Below are 10,198 nucleotides of genomic sequence, written 5' to 3'. Positions count from 1 at the left end.
CAGGCACAGAAGCCCCACCCACTTGCGGTTCAAACATAAAGTTTAGGGAGGTACAGACCGTGATCTGAGGTTAGTATAAGATAAACAAGGATTATTTTCAATAGTGAATCATGCAAAGCTAATATACTAAGATTGAAAATAAATATACGTAGCTGTAAATCAGCATACTAGGTCTGCTTTAATTGCCCGTGACCCTGTTTTTTTTTTTATGAGTGATGCCATCTAGTGGTCATCGTCCTGGTGCATCTGTGTTCGGTGATAGTCGAAGGATTTTTACCCTTCTTTGCTTTGATGTAAAAATCGACTTCGGCAGAAAAAATAGTCTTAAATCGTCTCAAATTGTGGGAAATGTCTGGCTGCCGTGTTTTCTCTTTGTAGTTGCACATGTAAACACTCCCCTCTTAGCGCATTCCTAGACGCTCCTGTCACAACACGGGCCAGCTCGATGGCAACTTCTGAGAAACAAAACAGCCTTAGAACAACACAAATGCTTCCTCAAACAGAGTGAGAAAACAGAGGTCTCCGCTCCTCTTCAGAGATCTGCTGATGCTAATCAGCAAGAGAAAACAAGCGAGCTGAGCTTCTTGAGGTGTCTTTAACACGACGCCCACCTCAGCCTTTAGACTTTTACTCACCAAAAAAGGCTAATCTCCAAGACATTAATCACCCAGGATCTATAAAAATAATCTGGACTGATTTTAGTCTAAAAGATGTGAAAATAGAAGACCAACATTTGGAAACACATACTTTTAATTCTTAAATGTCAATTTTAAAAGACAGAAACGTCACAGCTGCCACATCGTAAACCATAACACAGTTTGTCCTAATGATAGAAACCAGGTTATTGCAAATATGCATTAAACTATGGATACTAAGCGAAAACCAGGAAAGGTCCTATTTACACTGTAGTCAACTGATACAATATGTATAGTACAGAATTTGAGTTCCAGGCCACAAACTGACCTGTTCACTCTGCGGGTTTGCCTGACATCTGCTTGGGACTTAAACTGTTTAGAGTTTTAAAACGAGATTACAGTAATGCTCTGAGTGCTTGTTTTGACAGGCAACCTATAGGGTGAGAAGAGCTGCTCTGAAGTGTAAAATGGCAAATATACACTTGATGTGTCAAACTTTTGAACAAGCAATATAAAAAGACAAGTCGAAGCACAAGGTGCGAGGGTTGAAAAGGGTTAATCCGCTAGCCTGCGCATCTGTGACGCATTGTTACACACTTGTCATTGGCTCAAAAGACTTGACATATGATAGTGTATCATGCCAAAGCTATGGCAACAGCAAAAAAGTAGGCACCAAAGAAAATATTTCTCACTGTGGCCTAATAATGAACACTTATTTCGTCCATATTCGGTGATTATGTGAAAAAAAGCTGCCCCTTTTACAGTAAAGGACAATGCTGTCCACAAAAATTGTACAGTACATCTAATATGTCCTGCTCCGGGAGCCTTCTATTAACGACACCCTGACCTTTTCCAGGCTGCACCACCACTACAACTTCGCCTTCAGGTTGAGGCTCCATCATTGGGTGCACTTTGTTGTCCATCATCTTAAAGTCAGTCAGGCCGGGCAGCATGCCGTTCCTCTCGGCCCACGTCTTGGTGTCTTCTGAGCTGTCCTTTTCCTCTGTGATGCTGTCGCCATTTGCGCTGCTTTTGCTCACCGTGCTCAGCTCGTCGTGACATATGTCCGACTCGCTGCCGTGGGGCAAAGAAAAGTAGGTGCACTTCCTGGAAAGCAGTTTGGTCTTGTCTTCTTCTGGTTCAGGTTTTGTGGCGAACAGAGAATAGGGACTTTTCTCCTCTGTGTCCTCAAACGCTCCTTTGCCTTCAGGAGTGTTTGTAAAAGATTTGTTGATTCCAATTGGATCTGAAACAGACTTTCGGATGAGGGTGTTGTCTCTAAGCAGCCAGCGTCCGCTATCAATGGGAATGCTGTCGCCGGGGCCGACCTGTGCATTAAAGGCGATGCATCTCGTCGCTTCACTTAAGGTGTCGAGGGCATTTGTGGAGTAGAAGTATGAGAGCTCAGACACTGCTTTGGATCGGGCTGTGTGGAAGGAAGCGAGGATGCCCGACTGTCCATTTTTCTCCTGCTTTGGCTCAGATGGGGGCCTTTCACTTGCTTCCTCATCAGTATTAGCATCCTTCTTGCCGTAAAGCCTTTCGATTGTCCTCCTCACGAAGCCTTTAGTGATGGATTTCCGCGCCGAATCATCTTCCCCACTTGACAGTTCGCTTGAAGTCTGAGATTGATATCCACCACTGACGGAGGTCTCGGCTCTTAGCTCAGCCAGCTCTGATGTGTGAGGAATTGGGAAACGAGTTTGCTGGATGTTGGTGGCGCTCCTGGCTAAGAACATCTCCCTGATGGATCTGACCCTGCTGCCTTCAGGCTCCGTGGTTATAACGCCACTGGAGTCGTAGCTGAAGGATAACGACGACTGGGGAGCCGATCGGGTGCAGAGAGTCACCTGAGATGTGGGTGATTCACAGGGTAAATCCTCGTCGTCTGAGTCCTGAGGGGCCTCTTTTTGCGAGTAAAATCTGACTGCAGAACTTTTTGTTGTGCTTTTTCTTTTCTCTGCATCAGCAACTCGCTTTTCTAGAAGAATTACTCTCTCTGCAACTGACTGGGAAATCATTTCTTCAGACTGGACCTTCTCCACAGACTTTTCAGAGGTAGTGCCTTCAGACTGTGTTGCCAGTGCAGGAGCTGCTTGGTCGGTTACAGTTTCTCCTTTATATCTGTCCACATGAGCTTTTTCCTCCTCTGAGCTGGACTCTTTTTCATAGTAACTTAACTCTTCAATTGAGCTGGTGATTTTTTCCTCTTGGACCTTCGGCTCCTCTTCATCTGCGTGCTCTTCAAAGCTGTTGTGATCGTTCCCGCTATCATCGTCTGCATTAAACCTACAACTCTCTTTTTCCGAAATCTGATTTTCTATTAAATTGCTATGCGTGCTATCACTGTTTGTCCTGTCATAAATATATGTCTCCTCAATGTAAGGGTCCTCATCTTCTGAGCTAACCTTGTCTTCATTTGGCTCTTCAATCAAAGCTGTTAAAGACGATGAAGCTCTTTTCTTTTGCTCGCGATCATCTGGACGGTCACAAAGCTGTTTCGCCTCCATGTCCTCCTGCTCTTCCTCAGTGCCGGACATGCTTTCTTCAACAATAACCTGCAGCTTCTTGCTATCAACCTCTGGCTGCTCTTCCTCTGAAGATGGCTCGTCCATGTCTGAGTTTCCGGTGCTTTCATCAGTCAGTCCCATGCTGTATGTTTGGCTCAGGTGTTCCTTCTCAGAGATGGGCTGACACACAGGGGCAGACGAGTCACCTTTGCTCATCTCGGTACTCGTGACCTTTGTCCGATTTTCCCTGTCTAGGCTGGTTATGCTTTTCTCCTCTCTTACATTTAGTTCCACGTAATAGCTGGGGCTTGGTAGCTTGCTATCTTCCTCCGCAGAGGGACTTTCAGGTTTGGACAGGTCTTCACTCTCGATACTCTCGTGTTTGATCTCCTCACATGAAGTTTCCGACTCGTCCCCTGAGCTCTTCGGCTCACCTGCATCCGAATTGATCACACTTTGCTTACAACTCCCTCTTTCTGCTAATTCTTTACTGGCACTTGCGTTCTTTTTCTGCCCTTCATCATCTGCACCTGAGTCCTTCTTGAAAATTTTCTTTCTCCCGACTTCTCCTTTGATGATATTCTCCCTTGATGTGTCCCAACATGACTGCAAGTCCTCCTTGTTCTCTTGTGGAATCGATGCTTTACTGTGAAGCCACTTTTCTTCAGTAACAGTAGGGTTAGCTGGTGGATCATTGTCTTTAGTGGTTGGGATTGTCGGTTTGTCCTTTGCTTCCTCTGCCATCAGGTGAGATTTGTCTGCTCCAGATTTTTGCGTTTGCTTAATCATGGACCTTACATCCACATCCACTTTATCATCTGGTGTGGAATCCAAAACAGTGGCGGCTTTCTCTTTGAAGAAATGATCAGCAATTTCTTTACTGCTATCTTTAGGTGACGACTCTGTAATGTCAGACTCACTTTTTGGACTTAATGAAAGAGAAGCCAGTTCCTCCTTCAGCTTCTCAGGTACATCGAGGTTATCCATGATCTCGTCAATAATGTTTTCTTCAGCGACACGCTCTTGTTCGGGGTTCTCTCCAGTTAGGAGTTCTGCCTCTGAACCATTTGGCGTTGAGCTGCGGCTTTTGCATTTGTCACTGAGTTCCTGAAAGCCCTTCCAGCTCTGCAGGAGCTGCTTTGAGGTCGTTTTTTGCAAATTTGACAAACTCGTCTGTAATCTGTGGGAATCCTCGATTTCTGCAATTTCTCTGAGCGAATCGATCATTTTTAAAGCCTCCGCACAGCTGACGCTGTTTGCGTTCAGCTCATTCCTATTCAAGTTTGTAAGCCCTTCCTGGAGGGTCATGACAGCCAAGAAAGCGAGAAGAGCTTTAGATGAGGAGCCAAATGTAGACACTACGTGGGAGGAGAAGTCTGGCAAGCTGTTGGACTTTTCCAGACACGATGGACGTTTGTTTTGAGTCATCTGTCTTATTGACTTGATTGAGTAGCAAATCTTTTCAAGGACTGGTTTCATGCTTGGCTGGTTTGCAGTGTTTAATGGCTTTATTATTTGCACGTTTGTCATAGGGTTCTCTTGATCTGCTGCTTCACCTTCTGTCTCGTTCTTTTCAATACACTGGTCAGCTTCCAGTGGCATGAAAGTGACAGAGGTCAGCATTTTATCTGGTTCAGCTTTTGAATTTAGTGACTGTGGTGTCTGGTGATTTTTTCTTAGGATTGATGTTGTCGTTTGTCTCATAGTTGTTTGCTCTGATGGGTTGTCAGAGGAGAGGTCTTTGGAGAGCAACTTTCTACCTGACTTGTGTTTGACAGGTGGCGACGCCATGTCCAGAGACTGGGAATATGGAGAGAGTCTCTTTTGCAGTTTTGGTTTATTAGTCTGCTTTCTCTCAGTGGAGGGGGTGCCATCTGAAGCTGCATGTTTTTGTGGTCTGATGTTTGGAGACAGAGTTTTATCCACAGGGCGGTTTTCGAACTTCCTCTCAGGAGATGGGCTGGTTTTTGCTTTTGCTTTTTTCACCAGGATCTTAGGTGTTGACGTCTCTTTTTGAGTTTCTTTACTCATTTCTCTCACTTTAAATGGGGTATTACTTGGCACTGATGCATCATTTGATGAGATACTGGGCGATGACAGCCTCTCATCAGATGTTAAACTAGATGGGGACACAGAAGTACCACACGACGGCCAGCTCGTCAGACCTGACCAGTGTGCTGCTTCTAGTTGGGCTTCGATTGATCGCTGTGATGGTGTTGAACAGATGCCATCACCTCCCACAGTGTTGTTCTCAGTAAATGATGTGGTCTTCTCTGGAGTGGCCTCACTGCTTAAAGCATATTTATCAACAGAAACCTTTCTCACTGACATTTTCCTTTCAAGAGACAGATTACTGACCAAAGGTGCCCTTTTAATAGAGGGTGTTCTTGAGAGCGATGCTGTTGTGTCATCTGTAAATGATACGGCCTTGTCAGACGTAGGACTGATGGGTAATGGATTATTATCTGTCCCTTCACTGCTCACTGATGAGAGCCTGTATAATGGGCTACTGTTCACTAATAACGCATCTTTCATGCAGTATTCAGTGTTTGATAGCTCTGTGCTTTCAGCAGGAGGAGGTGGCGGTGGTAGCTCCATTGAAAGCGTATTAAGCGGCGTTGCTTTTTGGAACGAGATCCGGACTGAGCTTGATTTATTTTCCACTTCACTGTCTAACAGTGCTTCTGTTGAGATCTTATCACTTGGTGGCACAGGATGGTTTATTTCTTCCTTTTGGGATTCGTTCTTCTGGTTTTCTGTGTTTTTTGTGCTTGGAGAATGATGAACAAGTTGAGGCCTGGCTGTAGCTTTCTCGACGGGTGGACTCGATTTGTTTTCAAAAGACTGGACTCTAAGTTTGACAGATGTTGCCAGTGAACTCTCTGGTGGAGGTTCTGAAGTTTGACACATTTCAATTTCCGAACACTTTACATCTTCTGCCACATCGATCAGGTCATGCTTATTTTTAGGCTCTTTATACTTGCCATTTTCTGCTTCCAGTTTTTGACGTTCCTCATGCAGGTGAGACGGGTGGTTGAGGTGGGCTTTCTGCAGCCAGCTTTCTACATATTCATTTGTAACAGCGCTGGAGGTGCTAAAAGCAGGCAACACGCTTCCATTAATATCATCGGGCTCGTTTTCGCTCCTTTTCTCCACATGCATCGATGTCTGCCGTGTCAGTATTCCCCGTATCTGGCTGACCTCATTGGGAGAAACATTCATCTGGCTTGTATCAAAAGAAACTCTCTCTATGGATTTTTTTAATACTGATTGCACATTTGAATCTTTGTCCGTGCTTCTTGTTGTCTCATCTGACACTTCTGAGCTCTTTGCTGTAACACCTCTGTCCCTGTTTTGTGCTGGTCTCTTTTGAAGGTTTTTCAGCATTTTCGATGACTTCATTTTGTTTCCATAAATCCTCCTAATGTATCCGGCACTGGAGAAAGCTTTTACTTTTTTATGTGCTTCCATTGCCTCTGCAGTATTCTGTTTTTGTCTTTTTCGTGGTGTTGCGAGCCTCTGAACCACCTTGGGCTTTGAGGATGCCCTCTTATCCATGCTGGCGTCTTTTTGATGGGTCTTTGTTTGGATTTTTCTGGGTTTTTGGAACTGCTGCTGTCTATTTTTTCCTCTCACGACACCATTGTGCTGCAACTTTACTGACATACTTTCACTCTTCCAGATACTAATGGACTCGGATGCCGTTGACGATCTGCAGAGTTCTGATTCAAATTTATTATTCGATGACATCTGCCCTGTTTCTGAAGTAGGTGGACTTCCAACAGTCGTAGTAGTGTGTGCACAAACATTTGCAAGGAAATTGTCCTGGCATGTTTGCTGTTCATATATGTGTATGACTGTCTCAGTCACCTCCTCTCCGCTGGATTCACTCTGCACGATCTCACTCATTTCTGCAGATTTAAATCCAGAAACATTTTTACTGTTGACATCAACAGAGCTGAGTCTTCTTGGTTTGGGCACCGGTCTAGTGCTGCTCTGCTTGGCCATGCAATACTGCTCTGTCATTGTTCCATTTCCTGTCTGCTCACTGTAGGAATAAGAGCCAATAGTTCCTTGCTGAATCCCATCTTCTGTAACTGATATGATACTCTCCACAGAGGCATGCTTTTTGCTAATTTGCTTGTATCCTGGTGTCGGAGCTCTCCCAGAGGACAATGCATCTGAGTGGTTTTTGACGATCTCCTCTTCCTTACCGCTCTCACTTAAAGCTCCATTACCGAGCGATGGTGGATCATCGTCATTGTTGTCTTGAGTTTTGTCCTTGTGCCACTTGGTGTCGTCAGTGGCAGCAAGACTCTGTAAATCCAGTGAGTTTGATTTAGGCGAGCAGATGTCCAGCTCTGCCTCAGTCTCCGGTAAAGAGCTCACATTATGCTGGCTGGTCACGCTTGAGCGTGTCAGGGTGGTGGTCCAGTGGATGGCTTCCTCTTCCTTAATTGTCAACCTCACCTTCATCTCCACCGTCATGCTGCCGTCCTGATTCACCTGGAAGGACTTCTCAATATTGTCGTCGCTGGGCAGCATGTAGTCCTGCCCTTCAGCTTCATTGCCATCTGTCTCTGCTACAGACTCCAGGATGCGATTTGACTCCAACTCAACAGAGTTTGTGGGGTTGCTGTGTATATCACAGTAACTCTCTGCGATGGTGCTGTGGATCTGATGAACGATGTACCTCTCAGATGACGAGGAAAAATTCCTTGACTTCCCTTTACCTTTTCAAGGAGTCAGGCAGGAGATTGAAGAGGAGAGGACACCCGAGAAGCATGAAGGGAGAAGAGAAAGAGCAAAAGGAAAGTTAGAAAGATGATATGAGTGCTGCTCATCAAGCAGACTAGCCAGTCAAACCAGTGACTGTGTATGTAGGTCATCTACAGTATTATGTACATATCGTTGCCTCAGCACTTCTCCAAGCTTTATCCCATGAGGCCAGGTAGATTACTCCAGGCGCACTGATTGTGTCATATGAAAAGAGCTCTGCTGAACTGACGCTACTCTTCGAATTGTGCCTGCAATGTATTCTCCTCATGTAAATATGATAATTTAGTCTTAAAAACCTTAAAAAAATAAAATAAAAAATGTTTATTTGAATATAAACTTACGATTCAAAGCCTTTTGCCTCTTGAGACTCATTTGCTTGGTACGCCGCCATGTTGGAGATGGAGATTTCTGTGCACTGTAGTTTGCAGGCCTGAATGGCTCCCTGCCCACAGCTACCACAGTTCCAGAGCACAATATCAAGCCTGGAACACCGTCAACCTGCAGCAGACAAGAGATAAAGAAGTTAGTCCTTTTGAATAATCTTGATTTTAATAACATGTTAAAAACTGGCAAATTGCATGCATAACTAGAAAAAAGTATTATTTTCTAATTATTATTTGTGAATCACCCTCAGGTTCTGATTGTATTAGATCCTTGACCTAAAGCCTTACAGTGCAGTATCCCAGAAGGCCTTTCTGGGTATTAGGGTGAGTGGCCAAAGAAGCTTAACATTTTCTCTCCTCATGCGACAGGTATTTTATGCCAAGGTTAAATCAGTCTCTTATGGGAAGTGTAATCTATTCAACAATGATACTAATTTGTTTCCAATTAGAGGAAATGTTTTGTGAATATTCATTGATTCATTGATTCTTAAATCCCTTTTCTATGTGTTGCACTGACAGAGGAGAACACTCACACGTTTGCCATCAGGAGTGTGTAATTTCACCACATGGAACTGCATGAGCTCTGAGATATATTCCAGGATAGCCTCGTAACTTGGAGAAGTCTTCTTGTGAAGCACCACAGTGTGTTTTACAGAGGGGTCCCCATTGCGGAAAACCAGTAGGCTCTTGGGTGTGCGAATAAGCACTAGCTCCTGTTTGTGGATGCTCTGGCCTGGGAAAAACAGACCCTGCTGAATAGTCCGACGGCGAGAGCTAACCGGTCTGGCGTGGTACCAGGGTGGCAGCTTCTTTCTGGCCAATGCCAGATTGATGGGCTTTACCTTACGGCTATCTGAGCAAAGGTAGGATTTCCCATCCTTAAGTTCATCCAAAGATTTGACTGCATGAATCCCCCGAGGAGTGGTGATGTTCCTCACCCCAAACGGCAGGGGCACCTTCTTGGAGAGACTGTCCAAGAGTGCATCAAAGGTCTTAAAGGTGCGGTTGTTGATGACAAGGCGCAAACCATTGAACTGAGGATCTCCGCTCTTGTAGAAACAGACCCGCTTTGATAAGATAGGGTCAATGACGCTTGGGTGGCGTGAGGTGGCAAAAGTTTGCCCACTCCCCGATGACTGGTCAGGGAGGGCGTTCCGAAGTCCTGCCTCATTCATCATCGCTGATTGGCTGTGAGAGGAGAGAAAGAGAGGAACAGAAGTTCAGCAAGAACTGGTTTTGATTGTTGCCTTTTGGTACAAAAAGCTCCTCTAGTGTTGAGTTATTGCTCAGAAGCAGCCCAAATTTACTACACATGAAATATGAAAATATGAAACACCTTAGATTTTGATGTTGGCAGAGTGACTGGAATTCTTTCCTTGGCTCTCCCCGCTCAGAGTTTCTATATAAAGTCCATGTATGTTGAATTTTCCATCCATTGGACTCTTTAAAGTGGTTTCTGTGGTGTCAAACACTGCACTGCTGCTGTTTCTGAGATAGACATAAGGTATTCATTTTGCTGGTGCTGTGACACACTTGCCATGGTCATACAGCAACAATGTTGATATATGAAAGCAGGAGGGGCTGCGGGGGTATAACTGCCAGCCAACAGGATGCTGGTCTTTGTTTTTGCATTTAATTCATTTTCACTTGTTTTGTTGGTTTCTTTTTTTTTTTGTGCTTGCTGTTTCTTTAGGTTTTGGGACCAGATCTACTTGGTTAAGTTAGACCTCAGTCAGACAGACCTCAAGACCCACAGTGACCCCCTGACAATCTATGGTGCTAGACAAAAATATGTATTTAGTGAGTGGTTGGTGAAAAATTGTCCCAGTTGCTGGCAGTTTGAATGGAAGACACTGACTTGTCTGCAAATGCTCTTAGTGTCTGAGCTAAT

At 44.7% G+C, this 10,198-nt stretch overlaps 1 protein-coding gene across 1 annotated transcript; it reads right to left on the bottom strand.

Annotated features, from left to right (window-relative positions):
- Positions 1-1,194: 1,194 nt before the first annotated feature.
- Positions 1,195-9,491, bottom strand: LOC102779945 (uncharacterized). The gene is made up of 3 exons (XM_006795153.2): positions 8,841-9,491; positions 8,266-8,422; positions 1,195-7,878 (listed from the first exon to the last, which is right to left on the bottom strand). Exons 1-3 carry the CDS (start codon positions 9,483-9,485, stop codon positions 1,394-1,396), a joined length of 7,287 nt encoding a protein of 2,428 aa, XP_006795216.2. The 5' UTR covers positions 9,486-9,491; the 3' UTR covers positions 1,195-1,393.
- Between the last annotated feature and the right edge of the window lie 707 nt (positions 9,492-10,198).

Source organism: Neolamprologus brichardi, chromosome 9 (genome assembly GCF_056152115.1).
Source record: "Neolamprologus brichardi isolate AB-2024 chromosome 9, ASM5615211v1, whole genome shotgun sequence".
NCBI classification, from domain to species: Eukaryota; Metazoa; Chordata; class Actinopteri; order Cichliformes; family Cichlidae; genus Neolamprologus; species Neolamprologus brichardi.
Note: the sequence above shows the minus strand (reverse complement) of the source record. Positions and strands in the feature narration are given on the sequence as shown.

Coding starts and splice junctions, on each gene's coding strand:
- LOC102779945 (XM_006795153.2), bottom strand. CDS start 9,485: ATGATGAATGAGGCAGGACTTCGGAACGCCCTCCCTGACCAGTCATCG. Junction 8,423..8,840: donor ACACTCCTGATGGCAAACGT/GTGAGTGTTCTC, acceptor TGTCTGCTGCAG/GTTGACGGTGTTCCAGGCTT. Junction 7,879..8,265: donor GAGGCAAAAGGCTTTGAATC/GTAAGTTTATAT, acceptor CTCCTTGAAAAG/GTAAAGGGAAGTCAAGGAAT.